The 17,528-nt window shown below is 32.9% G+C and overlaps 1 protein-coding gene across 1 annotated transcript; it reads left to right on the top strand.

The window, feature by feature from the left end:
* Nucleotides 1-13,287: 13,287 nt before the first annotated feature.
* LOC127110546 (uncharacterized) lies at nucleotides 13,288-16,617 on the top strand. Its single transcript, XM_051046123.1, has 10 exons — nucleotides 13,288-13,353; nucleotides 13,992-14,057; nucleotides 14,144-14,398; nucleotides 14,491-14,892; nucleotides 14,968-15,218; nucleotides 15,293-15,460; nucleotides 15,561-15,665; nucleotides 15,762-15,828; nucleotides 16,228-16,323; nucleotides 16,414-16,617. The coding sequence occupies exons 1-10, from the start codon at nucleotides 13,288-13,290 to the stop codon at nucleotides 16,567-16,569; spliced, it is 1,632 nt and encodes a 543-aa protein (XP_050902080.1). The 3' UTR covers nucleotides 16,570-16,617.
* Nucleotides 16,618-17,528: the final 911 nt, after the last annotated feature.

Here is a 17,528-nt window from a genome sequence, read left to right as displayed (position 1 = left end):
TTTGGGGAAATTTTTATATGTCACCAATGGGGATCTAACTCGGGACCTCCTTTGAATGGTTCAAGCCTTACCACTAGGCCAACGATTTTGTTGTTGAATGCTTATGCAATGAATAAATGTTAATCTAAATCTTGATTAAGAGAGATTAATGAATTAATTGAGTGTTATAACTCCGTTTTGGACATGGACTGATATGTTAGAAAGATAACGTAAAGGGCTATTATTATCGTTCCATGTTATAAAATATTATGTGATTTATAAATGCTATGAATTATATTATGATGAAAGTTAAATATGGTTGTTATGTTGAAGGTGAAATAACATGATTAAAAACCTTACAAATGAGTGAGGAAACCTAGAAGAATAACTTGATTAATAACTTAGAAAGATAATCTAGGTTATGGAAATGAGTATACGATGATGCTTGGACGCAACGGTACCTAAGTATGTATCGTGGACAAGTATTCACTCGGTAAGTGAATCAATATGCTTTGTATGGAACATGTGTGATTTATGTATGAGAATGGATCATGTTATGATGCCATGAGAATTGATATGATATCATGGGGATTGTTTGATATTTTGGTGAGGAACATTTGTTCCAAAAGACCTATTTTGGTGAGGAGCATTGCTCCGAAAGTCCTATTTGTTATTGAGACCTAATCACATATTCGGAATTATATGTGACTACGCACATACCACTTCAAGGCTATGTAAAGCGGTAAGTGGGGATGTGGCAGCAATGATTCGTGCCTAAATTGGGTTTGAGTCCCAACCATGACAGACATCGGAGAAAGGTGGACACCTAAGTGGGTTAGAGTCTCATATGGTGAAAGATACTCAACGTGGGTTCGAGTCCCATACGAGTGATGGCTCTTAAAAGTGGGTTTGAGTCCCATACGAGAGATGGTTCTTAAAACTGGGTTTGAGTCCCATAGGGGAACCTGATATCCATCGTGGAAGCCGAATCATACGGGCATGTGTGAACCAAGCCTTGGCCTAGACGTCGGTCTGGTTGGGAATCGATGTTGCGTGAATCCGAATAGTGATTTGTTGAGTTATGTGAACTCAAGTGACATGTTTCCATACATTGCGTTTATCCCTCTGTTACTCAAGTCCTAGTTACAAGGTGTGAGTGATGCACAAATAATGGAATGTGAATACTTGAATTAGAATCGAGTAGGAACCCTGTAGAGCCGAGTGGACCCATAGGATAGGAGAACTCACTGAGATTATTATCTCACCCCATCAATGTTGTTGTTTTTCAGGTGTTTTTGCAGGCTTGATTAAGAGGAGTTGCTTGATGATGTTTCAACATTATTGTGATGATGTGATCTTCCGCTGTGGATTTTGTACAATGGTAGATATTGTACATAGATGTTAGATTTTTATTTTTTGGCACTTTCAATATCTTGAACCATATGTGGTATCTATTTTTGTATAATTGGTCAAGTATGTAAATGATGCCAATAGGAACTTATGATTGTGTCAGTACCAAAATTTAACACTTGTATGATATTATTCTAGATATATATATTATACGAGTTGTTACAATTGGTATCAGAGCAGGTCGATTATCGACCTAGCCTTGAAACATCATAAGTAAATCTATTCCTACCTCATATGTGTTTTTAGCCGACATGATTCTTAATATCACTGTATGTAGTATTGGGCCTGATCAGCCTAATGCTATATGCATGGTAGGTAGGATTATGGTTGAGCGACCACGAGGACCCCGAAGTGTGGGTGGAACTTGTGCTTTAAGAGTAGGCTCAAGCCAAGAGTTAGAAACTAAGGAGAGCTGCATAGCCCAGTTGAAGTTTCAGAGGAGTTGTGATTTGGGTATTATGGAATTGAAGGGTAGTGTATCATTCAAGCAATTCTGCAGTGTAAACGGAGTTGAGAAGTTGGGGAATTCTATCGGATGAGTTTGTCATAATTTTGAGGAATAAGTGAATTTTCTAGTGGAATAAGATATACCCACTGATATGGAGTATGTATTGTAAGTAATTCCATATGGTAAAGGAGAAAGGATGGTTATGTTACGCATATGTCATAAGGTCTGGAAGTGAGGTAGTGTTTCAGTTCCTAAGGCCACTAAAATATTTTTGGAAGAAGGAAAGCACCTCATGGAGTATATATTTGGAATGGTATCTTGCAAATGGTTAAGGACTTGAGAGATAAGGACGTTCAGTTTTGTTGGGAGCCTAAAGTAATGGTGAAGTCTAAGGAGAGACTCAAGGACATGACTATCTATTTCAAGTGAAACAGGTATAGGCCAAATGGAAGCTAGAAGATAAACCAAGTATGTTCAGTCTTAGAAGGGAGATCGGAGTTGGGATAGCTCGTCAGCGATTCAGTGTTAATGAGAAAATGTTATGGCATGTTGAGTTACCTAAGGATCAATTATAAGAGTTTGTGTTGGAGAGAGAGAACACACATTATATAGTAATGGAAACTCCAATGAGTTTTGGTTGAAGGAGATTTGTGTTGGGGAAAAGAATTAGTAATTGGATTAAGGAATTCTAGTAGAATGGTTAAATGGCTGGAGTTGAGAAAATTACCATAGGAAGATAAGTGTACATAGAGTGTGGAAGCAGTGTGAATGTTACAATACAACCGTTGTAATGGGGTACATTTTAGATAAAGGTACAATGGGACCATTAAGATTCATTAAGACGAAGTTATGGGCTTGTAGTTTAAGATTGTTCGCATCGAGGATTTCTAGAGTATGTAGTGGAGTGAAGAAAGTTATACCTTGGTATTAAGAGAAGTATGTGATAGCAGCATTATGGTCACAAGTATGTGTAACGGATTCCTTGTCTTGAGATGGATGCGAAGTAACACACATTTTGTTGAGTAGTGAGTCTTGTATTCTAAGAAGTTGAGTTGATGATAGACAACAAAAGATAAGCCAAGCTGGAGCATGTGGACTAAGAGTAGGATGTGAAATAAGTTATGTTGTAAGAACTTCTGGGGAGACAATATGGATTGTCCTTAGCAAGTCACAAAGACAAGTAACCCCAGTATGATGAAGTGTGTAGTAGGTATTGGGTTAGAAGAAAAATTCCAGTCATAAGTGTGTGGCAATGATAAGATTCATCTTAAGTGCATTTTATTGAATTGCAAGAGTAATAGTGGCTTATTGGAAGTCTAGTTGTTATTTATCATCTTGAGAAGTGTTTGGTTGGTTGGTTGCGGAGTATAAACATTCACACCGTGTTGGAGCTAAGGGTGTCTTAAATGTCATAAGTGTACCATTGTAGATGTACAAATTGAGGATGGAATTACAAGTAACCACAAGTCAGATTGGTAGTTTTGAAATTGGGATTTTTGAAGGTGTGGTGCATAGTTGGTCATCTATAGAGATATCATGGAAGTCAGACGTTTGGGAAAACCAACCTAGTGAACCATATTCGGTGTGAGTAACTCTTAGGTGTATTACTATTACAGATAATGAGAACCCTAAGGAGTGATGTTAGAAGAGACTTACTAAGTGGTGATCTAGAGGGGATTAGTTCAGTATATTGTATGCGTTAGTAAGGTGTAAATTGATTAGTCGAAATATGTAATTCAATAATTTCTTGGATTCATGGCTTCAGATGAGGACCCCCAGGAGAGTGGTATTTGTGTGTACAATGATACTCTACCATATTGGAAGGCTCCATGAATTATACTTCCCAAGAGGAACGGGAATCATATATTCATGAAGTTAAACATGTAACTCAGACTGTATATTAGTAAGAGCATGAGCTAAGATTAGGGAATATGGGACAGGACGATTGGGATGAATGATTTTGGATACGAAGTGAGATGTTATCTCTAGATATGTGTGAAATATTGTGTGTGACTCTATGAGGTGTATGGACACTCATAGTTACGCCCTAGATTGCTTAAGTTCCTTAGAAGTGGTGTCTCGTTGATTATTTAAAGTTCCTTGATGGTGTTATGTTGTTTTTGGACGAGATCATGTGTCGGTAGAAATCTTGAATGAATCAAAGCCCTACAAGAGCATTTGATATGGAATATAGTAACCAAAACCAGATATTGTCAAACTAATTTGGTTTAGCTGCATCGAACACATGATGAATTTGGATGTTCTACGTTTTTATGGTTGTAGTAATGTAACTCTTGGATACCTATCTTTTGAAGAGTGTTGGTCTTATTCTAAGCTTTTGTGAGTCATCAAGGAAGTTATTTTACTAATGGGAGTCGGTAAGGTTCTAGTACCATTTTGGACAGTAGGCACTCTGGAGGGTAAGTGTGTTTCTTTGTAGATTGTGAGCTAAACAATAGTGCCTAGGAATCCCAGGTGTTCCACTATTGGAATCAGAGTAGCACAATGGAAGGTGATGGAAGAAAGAGCCCAATCAAGTCTATGGGGATCAGGGAGATAGTTACTCGTAAGAATGGAGGTAAGGATGAGAGTAAGATAATCTCGTGCTAATGGTGTTATCTCATTGCTGTAGTAAGAGAGAAGCAAATTAGTAGGAGTAGAGAATTGCAGCATACAGTATCAGATCAAGTGAAGTTTATGAGATTATCAATAGATGAATTACAAAGTTTGCCACACTTATTGAAGGAATAATAAGAAAAGAGTAGTCAATATTGTGTGTGGTCAAGGAATAGGCAAGTTTTCTTATGAAGAATTAATAAGTATTGAGTAACCAAGTCAAGATAAGATGTCGTAATTATGTTCTATGTAACTTAGTGCTGGGAAGGGAAGTCATGGTTTCCGGAAGGAAATTGACCAACTGATGTTGAGCGGTATATTAGATGAATTAAGTGGGAGAAAAGTTAAAAGTTAATCCAATATTGCAGTAAGGATATGGTTAAGACCATGAAGTACTGAGAGTTCCCTCAAGAGAGAAGTTTTCCAAGGAGGAGAGGTTAGAAGAATGAGTATGTCAGAGGCTTGGAATCGAAGAGAAACTAAGTGCTAGTCTAAGACGTTAATGCAAGAATTGTCCGTTTGTTGAGTGAAGGAAATTCGGGGGCGAATTTCAATTTAAGGGGAGGAGAATGTAATATCCCATATTCCCTTAAATACTCAATTAGTTGTCAGTTGAGACCAATTGAGTTCCTATGTACTCTATCTATTATCAGTTGTAACAATTAGAGCTCATATGTGCTCTAAATGTTGTCAATTGGGACCAATGGGGTAACCAGTGAACTCTGAAGAGGTTAATTATTAATAAAAGAGACATGCCAATATTAATAAGTGCAAGAGAGGACATTTTTGATAACATTAATAATTGGTCAATTGGTACTGGAAGATGAAATATCAATTGAGATATTTTATATTACTATTTAATATTATATATATATATATATATATATATATATATATACATATATATATATATATATATATATATATATATATATATATATATATATATTATAGTATTTGTGTGGTGGTGATTGGAAAAGAAATAAGAAAAGGATAAGAAGTAGTAGGAAGAGATAAGAAGGAAAGAGAGAGTTATCAGAAAGGAAAAAGAAAGAGAGAGGAAAAGAGAAAGAGGAAAAGAGGAAGAGGAAGAAGAGAAGAAAATGAAGGAACGAAGAAGAAGAGAAAGCCATGGAAACATTCACCACCATCACCTCTTCATCACCAACTTCACATTTATTTCACCATCTTCATCTCCAAGGTGAGTTCTAGTTAGAACCTTTGATTGTAGACATTAGGGTTTGGACAAACCATAAAATAATTAGATTGGTTAATAACAAGTTGATGAGTTGTTATCTTAATCATGAAAACTTCCATGGATGATGGTGTTGCTATATCTCCAAGGTTGTTGGAGGTGAATGAACATGTTGCACTTCTTTCAGTGAAATTTTTGAGAGAAATTCACATTCAATCAATTCATTTGATCAATCTATTGACATGAATTAATTATTTGATGAATTAAAATATGTCACCAATGGGGATCAAACTCAGGACCTCCTTAGAATGATTCAAGCCTTACCACTAGGCCAATGATTTTGTTGTTGAATACTTATGTAATGAATAAATGTTAATCTAAATCTTGATTAAGAGAGATTAATGAATTAATTGAGTGTTATAACTCCGTTTTGGACACGGACGGATGCGTTAGAAAGATAATGTAAAGGGCTATTATTATCGTTCCATGTTATAAAATATTATGTGATTTATAAATGCTATGAATTATATTATGATGAAAGTTAAATATGGTTGTTATGTTGAAGGTGAAATAACATGATTAAAAGCTTTACAAAGATGAGTGAGGAAACCTAGGAGGATAACTTGATTAATAACTTAGAAAGATAATCTAGGTTATGGAAATGAGTATACGGTGATGCTTGGACGCAATGGTACCTAAGTATGTATCCTGGACAAGTATTCACTTGGTAAGTGAATCAATATGCTTTGTACGGAACATGTGTGATTTATGTATGAGAATGGATCATGTTATGATGCCATGAGAATTAATATGATATCATGAGGATTGTTTGATATTTTGGTGAGGAACATTTGTTCCAAAAGACCTATTTTGGTGTGAAGAATTGCTCCGAAAGTCCTATTTATTATTGAGACCTAATAACATATTCGGATTTAGTTGTGATTACGCACATACCACTTCAAGGCTATGTAAAGCCGTAAGTGGGGATGTGGCACCAATGATTTGTGCCTCAATTGGGTTTGAGTCTCAACCATGATAGACATCGGGGAAAGGTGGACACCTAAGTGGGTTAGAGTCTCATATGGTGAAAGATCCTCAACATGGGTCTGAGTCCCATACGAGTGATGGCTCTTAAAAGTGGGTTTGAGTCCCATACGAGAGATGGTTATTAAAAGTGGGTTCGAGTCCCATAGGGGAACCTGATATCCACCGTGGAAGCCGAATCATACGGGCATGCGTGAACCAAGCCTTGGCCTAGACGTAGGTCCGGTTGGGGATCGATGTTGCGTGAATCCGAATAGTGATTTGTTGAGTTATGTGAACTCAAGTGACATGTTTCCATACATTGCGTTTATCCCTATGTTACTCAAGTCCTAGTTACAAGGTGCGAGTGATGCACAAACAACGGAATGTGAATACTTAAATTAGAATCGAGTAGGAACCTTGTAGAGCCGAGTGGACCCATAGGATAGGAGAACTCACTGAGATTATTATCTCACCCCATCAATGTTGTTGTTTTTCAGGTGTTTTTGCAGGCTTGATTATGAGGAGTTGCTTGATGATGTTTCAACGTTGTTGTGATGTTGTGATCTTCCGCTGTGGATTTTGTACAATGGTAGATATTGTACATAGATCTTAGATTTTATTTTTTGGCACTTTCCATATCTTGAACCATATGTGGTATCTATTTTTGTATAATTGGTCAAGTATGTATATGATGCCAATAGGCACTTATGATTGTGTCAGTACCAAAATTTAACACTTGTATGATATTATTCTAGATATATATAATATATGGGTTGCTACATTACGCGTCGTCTATTAATTTTGTGTTCAGAATTGCTGATTTTTAAGAATTAAGATTGTGATTATTGGTCAAGTTTAGGTTGTGGATCATTTACATTTTTTAGTTCTGAGTTTTCGGTGTTCATATCTTGATTTCATCTACTATTTTTTTGTTGTTGCTTTCTGGTAATTAACTTGTTTTGTTTTCGATTAATTCTTGATTTTGTGTTTGTTGTGAGCGATTCTTATGCCTTTGGTGATTCTCCTAATATGATTTTTTTTATATTTATACTTGTTTATTCATAATTGATTTTTCTGTTCTTTCAATTTGAAGAACATAAAACAAAAGTGCTACTTTATTTAGTATATTGTTGTGCCACTTATATCATAAAATGTCAGAAGTGGGATTTGAAAGCACGCCCTCTCACGAAGACCAGAACTTGGGTCAGGCGCCTTAGACCACTCGGCCATCCTGACTTTAGCGATTCTTTGTCACACTATCTTAATATATCACTAAACACTAATTTCGAGAAAATGAATCCACATGCAGGATTATATCTTTTTAACAACATTGTTTACTTAGTAGTGATCATGTTATGCTTGGTAATTTATTTTTACCATAACTCCACTACTATCGTATTTTATTTTTACATTTTAGAAGAAAATTTACTCACCTCTTATCTTTTTTTAAAATAATTGAGTTAAGTACTCTTACAAAAATCTATCTTGACGAAAACATGTTAATACATTTTCATTCACAAGAATATTTTGGATACATGTAGAAATACCAATCAAAATATGAAAACTAAGTTGAAATTCTCCTACTCTTACAAAAAGAATGAGGTACGTCAATGGCTTACTTCTGAGGATACTCTACCTTGGTCTTTCATGTATATATTATTAAGAAGAAAACGCTAACTACAAGTAATCATGTCAAACTCAATATTATAATTTTGTTGATAACAAAAGAGTCAGCTACCTTTATGGAATATAATTCAAACCCAACCATACCCAAATGCAAATGTTTCACTCATTTTATTACCGATAACAAGCTAAGAGCTTCGTCCTACTTCACTAAGAGAGGAAAGTCATTTATTTTTTCATGCATAAAAATGACCTTAATCCTCTCGGATGCACATACCTTTTATAAGAAAATTATAATATTGATGAAAATGACACATTAACATAACATTTAAGATTACACGAGGCCCTGTTTTTGAACTTAACTATTGATGCATCTACCTCAAAAAAAAATCGTGTGGCACGAGCTTTTATGCCAAATTAATCCTTCGATGAATTCAATCGCACCAATAGAAAATTTATATCTTAAGTCCAAAAACTGGTTCTGAAATATGTTATTTTGTGGCTCAAAATAATTTCAAATAAGAGAATAAATTATTGAAAAATTATTTTTCTCAGGTAGGTTAACGACATAGTAAACCACAGATATTGTTGTTTTCATTGATTTACCATAAGTAGACTACTCTTATTGTGTCTGAAATATGGTTTAATTGATCGCAATATAGATGATTTTTAAGGAAATGGAAGTGAAGATATTGTAATCATCACTTCTTTGGTACCATCACTTATGTACATCAATAAGACAAAAATAGTTCTGGAGTACAAGAAAAAAGTGTTCAACAACAAGCCTACGAAAACTACTAGTCATGTTTAGTCTAGCCATATCCAAAAATATATGATGCAAACAACATAATTTTTTAAAAGTTTAGAACAAAAATATGGAGATATTAAATATTTTTAATCAGATACTAGTGTCGGAACACATGACATCACTTGAAAAAATAATTTGTCATTCAACGTCTTTATCAGCTATAAATTATGTTGTTTATTCCCCATTAAAATAAGGAAACATGAAAACGATTAGATGAAAAAAAAATTATCTTAAATGACACTTACTTTTATTACGTTTATTTATACCTTTAATGATGGTATTAGATTCCTATCAAGAAATAATATCACTGTCTAATTGTTTTATCATCTTTCTCAATCTAAGTTAGACAAATTAGAGACAGATAGAAAATTGGTTTATTACCCTTAAATATATTTATCCTCTTTTGTAAAATAGATTTGATAAATTAGATACAAATCAAGAATTCATTTATTCCCCTTAATTTATAGTTATTAGCCGCAAATGTTGTAACTACTATATATTTAGTGAAATATGAAAGAAAAAGGATCAAGACAAAGTTATTGACATAAAATTATAGTTTGTTTAATTCTCCTCCGTTAATTACTCGTCGCTTTCATTATTGATTCCCCAAAAGTTTGGGCATGTGTTTGGTTTGATTTTCATTGAAGAAGAAAAAATTCGTTGTATTACTAATTTGTTCGCTACATATTGTTTCTCATTTTGTGTGCTCAAATATCCAGATTGAATCAAATACAACTTTAATTGACTCTTTGACCATTGGTTAAGGAAATGGTCATGTATACCCTTCATTTTCCCTCTCTGGTATGATTTGGATTTCTAGTTTGTTTTATTTCATCTGGCTCGATTGTATCTCTCTCTCTCTCTCTCTCTCTCTCTCTCTCTCTCTCTCTCTCTCTCTATATATATATATATATATATATATATATATATATATATATATTGGTTTGAATCATCTTGATCATGTCTGATTTTGTTGGATTCTGTTTAATTTGGGTCATTTTGGTTTAGTTTAATTTTGTTTAGTTTATGTTGGACCGTATCAGACCAATTTGATTAGTGGTTCGGTTAAACATGCGAATTCTTAATATCTTGGTTTTGCTTAGGAACACCCTACTAGTTTTCTCTTGAATTCCTTTTTTATGACTTCCGCCTGTTTTCATTTCGAAAATGTTTCTTCCTAAATATAAAACATTAACGGCTTGATGTTACACGTCGTCTATTAATTTTGTGTTCACAATTGCTGATTTTTAAGAATTAAGATTGTGATTATTGGTCAAGTTTAGGTTGTGGATCATTTACATTTTTTAGTTCTGAGTTTTCGGTGTTCATATCTTGATTTCATCTACTACTTTTTTGTTTCGATTAATTCTTGATTTTGTGTTTGTTGTGAGCGATTCTTATGCCTTTGGTGATTCTCCTAATATGATTCTTTGACACACTATCTTAATATATCACTAAATTCTATCTTCGAGAAAATGAATCCACATGCAGGATTATATCTTTTTAACAACATTGTTTACTTAGTAGTGATCGTGTTATGCTTGGTAATTTGTTTTTACCATAACTCCACTACTATCGCATTTTATTTTTTCAATTTAGAAGAAAATTTACTCACCTCTTTTTTTTTTAAAGTAATTGAGTTATGTACTCTTACAAAAATCTATCTCGACGAAAACATGTTTATACATTTTCATTCACAAGAGTATTTTGGATACATGTAGAAATACCAATCAAAATATGAAAACTAAGTTGAAATTCTCCTACTCTTACAAAAAGAATGAGGTACGTCAATGTATATATTATTAAGAAGAAAACGATAACTACTAGTAATCATGTCAAACTCAATATTATAGTTTTGTTGAAAACAAAAGAGTCAACTATCTTTTAGGAATATAATTCAAACCCAACCATACCCAAACCCAAATGTTTCACTCATTTTATTACTGTTAACAAGCTAAGAGTTTCATCCTACTTCACTAAGAGTGAAAAGTCATTTATTTTTTCATGCATAAAAATGACTTTAATCCTCTCTGATGCATATCCTTTTATAAGAAAATTATAACATTGATGAAAATGACACATTAATATAACATTTAAGATAACCCGAGGCCATGTTTTTGAACTTAACTATTGATTTATCTACCTCAAAAAAAATCGTGTGGCACGAGCTTTTGTGTCAATTTAATCTTTCGATGAATTCAATCGCACCAATAGAAAATTTATATCTTAAGTACAAAAACCGATTCTAAAATATGTTATTTTGTGGCTCTAAATAATTTCAAATAAGAAAATAAATTATTGAAAAAATATTTTTCTGAAGTAGGTTACACTAGTACAAAAAGAATAATATAATTTGTAAATTTACACCCGTTTTACAAAAAACGGGTGTAAAAAGCAAATGCGGTGGCAGTTTTGTAAATAAAGTCTTATTTTGAATTTTAGTACGTAACAATAGACACCCTATTTTTAAATAACGGGTGTAAATTCAAATATTATTTATTATCAACTCTATATTACTCCTGATATTCAAAAAAAGGGTGTAAATTTAAAAATAAAAATAAAATATTCGTGCCTTAAACAATAACTTTTATTATTCTTATTTGTTTAATCTTAAATTTTCTTAAAAAAATAATAAATTTTAATATTAATATATAACAATAGACACCCTATATTTAAAAATAGGGTGTATAATTATAACAATATAAATGACTAAATTTATATTAAACCCGTTATATTAAAATAGAGTGTAAATTTTGGAATATTAATATAACAATAGACACCCTATATTTAAAAATAGGGTGTATAATTATAACAATATAAATGACTAAATTTATATTAAACCCGTTATATTAAAATAGGGTGTAAATTTAGGAATCCCTAAGTACAATTTATCATTACCGCCTAAAATATAACCATGACTTCTCATGTTCCAAATTTTCTTTTCATTTCACATTTTAGAAACTTTTCATCATCGATGAAGTGCAAGAAATAGTGAAAAAGGAACAAAGAACGTGATTGCTCGGAAATCTTCACAACCCACAACGGCTTCATCATTCTTCTTTACCGTTTTCTATACTCTCTTTTACGCTGCTTTGGATATTAAAGTTGATTCATTCGTTGTTGTTCTTACTTTTCTTTGCTGGGTTTCTTCTAGTTTCATCGTTAATTCCATCAGTTTCGAACTCGCTTGGAAGGTACTTTATTCATTTATTCGTTTGTTTTCATTCATCTACTCATCAAAATTATTTTAACCATTGTGCTGGACGATCTTTACTCATCAAAATTATTTTAACCATTGTGCTGGACGATCTTTACGAAAGCTACTAGCAGCTGCTCGACGACTCATCGAAGAAGGTTTTTTCATCTCCATAGAAACATAACGCAACATCAACAACGGGTTATTGATTTGCAAGTTTGAGACAATCAGGTAAATCTTTTTCCCACTGCCTCTATAATATTTGAACACATGGTTGATTTTGAATGTTGTGTTAATTGTTTTGTGCATTGGTTGTGTTGATTGTTTTGTGCATTGGTTCTGTTTGGAATTAACATTGAAACAGTTTTTGTATATTTTCGTATGGTTCTATTATTCTGATCTCTTTCACAGATTGTGTAATGCTGAAACAGTTTGAGTATGTTTCAGCTTCTTGTTTGATTTTCATTTAAAATTGTAGTATCAATGTTATGATTGAACGTTTAGGGCATTTTCCGCGAGTTCCCAAGCCCAACGACAATTCCAAGATGGGATTTTCATTGGAATTTGCTGGCATGCTTAACAGAGCCTGCCTGTTCTTTTATATTAGGATTGTTGGATTTGTCGCAAGCCTGCTTAACAGAGCATGCCTGTTCTTTATGTTCATGAGTCTGCATATGGTAAGCTATTTGGTAAGCTATTTGGTCTATATTCAATCTTGAAATCGTACCCCAGAAATTTCTGTAACCACGTCTGTTGTTCAGAAGTTTGCAGTGATTGATCCATCAGGATTTTCATACTTCTTTGATCTGTTCTAGTAATAAACTTGTTTCCCAACAAGTTGTGTTTGAACTTGGCTAGTGCTTCTGTAATTGCCAATAGCTCTCTGATGTAGGCTGAATGTTTCTACATTCTAGGTGCTAATATTTTTGAAAAATAGGTTATAGGGTGTCCATTCTGAACCAACACTTCCCCCACTCAAATGCCCGATGCATCAGTCTCCAATATATGGTTATAAGAATTTTGGCAATGCCAACACGGGCTGCAATGGAATGGTATCAGTCTCCATTGCAAAACTTTCTCAATTATGCAGACACTATTATAGGTAACTATATTTTGTGGAGATGGATTTAAATAGCTTAAAGGATTAGCCAACTGAACAATTCTGATAAACAGTTATGAAGCGTCAATATGGATACAACCTTACCTAGTGGAGCAGTAACCAACCCCGTGAACGTCTAGGACATCCGAGCACCAGTGCCCAATACTTTCTTTGTAGGATTCTATTTTCCGTGCCAATCTATTTAAGCTCAATACTTTCTTTGTGTGGCATTTGCTTCTCTGTTGAAAGATGAAAACTACCTAGAAGTTATAGTAATTGTTTAATTGACTGCAATATGCTTTGATTCATACTGCGGTTGAACTTTCCTCTTCATCCATTATGAAATACTGATGCTTCAGAATTAAATTAAATTTACTTTTCAATCACCCAAACAACCAAGCTAGGGGTTGCCTTGTGTCTTTCCATATAGAACTGTTTGTTGGTAGGTTTTACACTCGCAGCCATAGTATTGCTCAGTTGTAGTTGACATCAGCTAAAATGTACATGCCTGATATGAAGCTAGAGTTTTATTGTTATAAGTTTGTAACCATATAAGTTTGTTATAAGTTTGTACATGCCTGATTTGAAAAGTATAAATTTATCAAAGAAGAAGATTGGGATTTGTTTGTCCAGACTCGACAAAAAGAAGATTTTCAAGTTAGTTAAATTTGTAGATTTATTTTTATGTTATCTAAATTGATTTGGTTTTTGACGTTTAGTTTAATGTGATTTATTTGTAATAGGAGAAAAGGCTAAAAGGAAAGACACATGCATCAAAGAATATCCACCCTCATATTTTGTCTCGTGGTGGTTATGAAAAACTTAGGGCCACCGTAATGGAAGAGAGGAGGAAAAAAGTGATTGAAGAGGCCAAAGGTGATGAAAGTTTGATGGTTGACCCTCCCGAACTAAAGCGATATGAGGCATGGTTGATGGCTCGACAGAAGCCATCGGGAAATTTTACATCTGAGGCAACAAACTTAGTAGCATCTAAGATTGTAAGTAATAAAAGATTTATTGATAAATTTAAATTTCATTCATAACTTAGTAATCATTTTACATCATTTTTATATGTATCTAAATGTTTTAGGGAGAGTTAGTGGAAAAAAATACACAAGGTACTATTGTCTTTGAAGGGCGTGACGATATCTTGACTGTTGCCCTTGGAATAAATGAACACCCTGGTCGGATCCGCACTGCTCCTAGGGGTGTGGGCTTTAAGAAATTCTATGGAAAAAGTTCACGCTCCACCTTAGGAGGTGTCTCTCAAGATGACCTTCTAGCCCACCTTCAAGCCTTGGAGCAAAAAATGAATATAGATTTCCAACATAAATTACAAAAACATCTCCAACAACAAAGAACAGAGCTCCAACAACAAATGCAAAAAGAGATGCAAGAGGAGAGAGCTCAAATCCAACAAGGAATGAAACTCCTACAACAGATGCAATTGGAGCTCCGCTCCGAGAGGCCTAAAGAGATGTTTATAAAAGAGGTATGCGTAACTGGATACAATTAATCTACTAAAAATTAGAAAAAAATTAATTTAATTAATGTTCACTTGATACAGCATGTAGAATCTGTGGGTACGAGCACTAACGGAAGTTGCTCAAAGGTTATGACTACTGAAGATTTAACTAAAAAAATGGATGCTTCTGAAGATTACCTCAAAAAGATTAACAATCTCAAGGAAAATTCATTCTCTCTAGATTTGGATCATGAAACAAGTGAACTCTCAGTTTTTATTGATAGGGTGGATCTTAATGAATTAACTTCCGGTATTAAATGGCTATCCACATCTATCTTGTCTTTATGGTGCACGTAAGTATCATATTCTATTGTTAGTTATTTTTTTTATGTATCAAATATAATTAATATTTGTTTCAAAAATTTAGATATCTACATCGCATGTGTATCTCCAAGAATTTCAACAAACTATTTGGGTTTCTCGATCCAAATAGGATACTAGTTCACACAAAACCGGCCGAAGTTATTCAAACATACATACAAAATAAGTTGGATGGAGAGCCAAAAAAATGTTATTTAGGACCATTGCTAAATAGGTAAGTACATGTTTCCTTCAAGGTTTTATCGTTTTTCATATGTTATTTTGTAATATTTAAATTTTATTGATTCTAACACTTTTTTTTTGTAAATTTACAGCAATCACTGGCAATTGTTTGTCATTTGTCCTGAAGATAATATTATTTTTTGGTTTTGTTCATTAAACAGATCTCCTAAGAAAAATATTAAGGTCATATTGGAGGGGTAAGAAGCCTAAATAGAGAGATATCATTTATACTAAATTTTTGTACACATAGTCTTTATATTTATAACTTACTTCGTTGACAACTCTTTTATCAGAGCTCTAGAAGGTTATCATTTATTAAGAGGTATTAAGAAGAAGAAGCCTAATTGGAAGAATATTATGGTAAGATTTGTTTTACTATATTGTCGTTTCTTGGAATACTGGTGTGTTGGCTTGATTTTTTAGTTCTTGAAAGATACCATTTATAAAGAGGTATTAAATGCCCATATATCTTGATTATTTATATTATTATAAATGAGATAAAGAAAAAGAAAATTCCGATTTTATAATTGCAAGTGATATATTTGTAAGTTATCATTATAAACATGTAGTATATTTATTACTGAATTGCACTTATGGTGATAAAATTATAGTTGTACATGCTCTGAACCAACTAAAATTGTATGTGTTTCTATGTCGAGTGAAGAAAGTTAGTGTTGGTACAAATTTTGTGAAAAAGGAAAAAAGTTTGTGATGTTGTTGTTTTTGGTGGCTTTAATGTAACTAGGAGTTTATATGCAGGGGCATCAACAAGATAACGGATGGGCATGTGGATATTATGTCATGAAAAATATGTTTGACATTATTGATGCTTGTATTGTTGAAAGATTCAATGAGGTATTTTATATTACATATATTTAATGAAAAACATGTAAATTATTGTTTTAACATGTAGTTGTTTAATTTATTATATGTTTGAACTTGCAGATATTCACAGACACCTCATCATATGAAAAAGAGTCAATTGATCACATCCGACAACTTTGGGCTCAATTCTTTTTGCAAAAGGTTGAAGAGCAAGAGAACCAGGAAAAGAAAGATTTAATGACAAAACAGAAGCGATTAAAAAAAACTTATATATAGATATATTTTTGTTCCATGAATGATTTATTGGTACAAGTTACATGAACAAAGTGGTTGAATTTTTTTCTTACATGAATACAATTTTTGTTGATGTATGACTTGGTGCAAGATTCTAAAGATTAGAGAAATGTTTGTTTTGGTTATTTTTGTTTTTTATTGAATATCTAGGAATATATAAAAATATTTGGTTTAATGAAATTTCAAATAAAATATTTTTAAAAAAATTGAGATATTTTACACCCTTCATACACAAAATAGGGTGTAAATGTGTTAAAATTAAATGTAATTATAAGATATTTTACATTTGATATATCAAAAATAGGGTGTAAATATTTGTCATTTTACACCCGTTTGAATTATAATAGGGTGTAAATTCGTTTAACTTCAATGTATGTAGGTGACAATTTACACCCGTTTTATATTAAATAGGGTGTAAATGTCCTAAAATTCAATGTATATATCTACCAATTACACCTTTTTTTATCTAAAACAGGGTGTAATAGGTGACAATTTACACCCGTTTTATATTAAATAGGGTGTAAATGTCTTAAAATTTAATGTATATATCTACCAATTACACCCTTTTTTTAAATCTAAAATAGGGTGTAATATATTCTCTTTTTACACCCGTTTTAAAACGGGTGTAAATTCTTCATACATATCTCACCCTTTGAATTTACACCCTATCATAACGGGTGTAATATGTATAAAAAACGGGTGTAAAATCTTCTTTCTGCACTAGTGTTAACAACATAGTAAACCACAAAGATATTGTTGTTTTCATTGATTTACCATAAGTAGACTACTATTATTATGTCTGAAATATGATTTAATTGATCGCAATATAGATGATTTTTAAGGAAATAGAAGTGAAGATATTGTAATCATCACTTCATTGGTACCATCACTTACGTGTATCAATAAGACAAAAATAGTTGTGGAGTATAAGAAAAAATTGT

This window comes from Lathyrus oleraceus, unplaced genomic scaffold (genome assembly GCF_024323335.1).
Source record: "Lathyrus oleraceus cultivar Zhongwan6 unplaced genomic scaffold, CAAS_Psat_ZW6_1.0 chrUn0001, whole genome shotgun sequence".
Lineage (NCBI taxonomy): Eukaryota > Viridiplantae > Streptophyta > Magnoliopsida > Fabales > Fabaceae > Lathyrus > Lathyrus oleraceus.
This window is presented reverse-complemented; position numbering and strand designations above follow the sequence as displayed.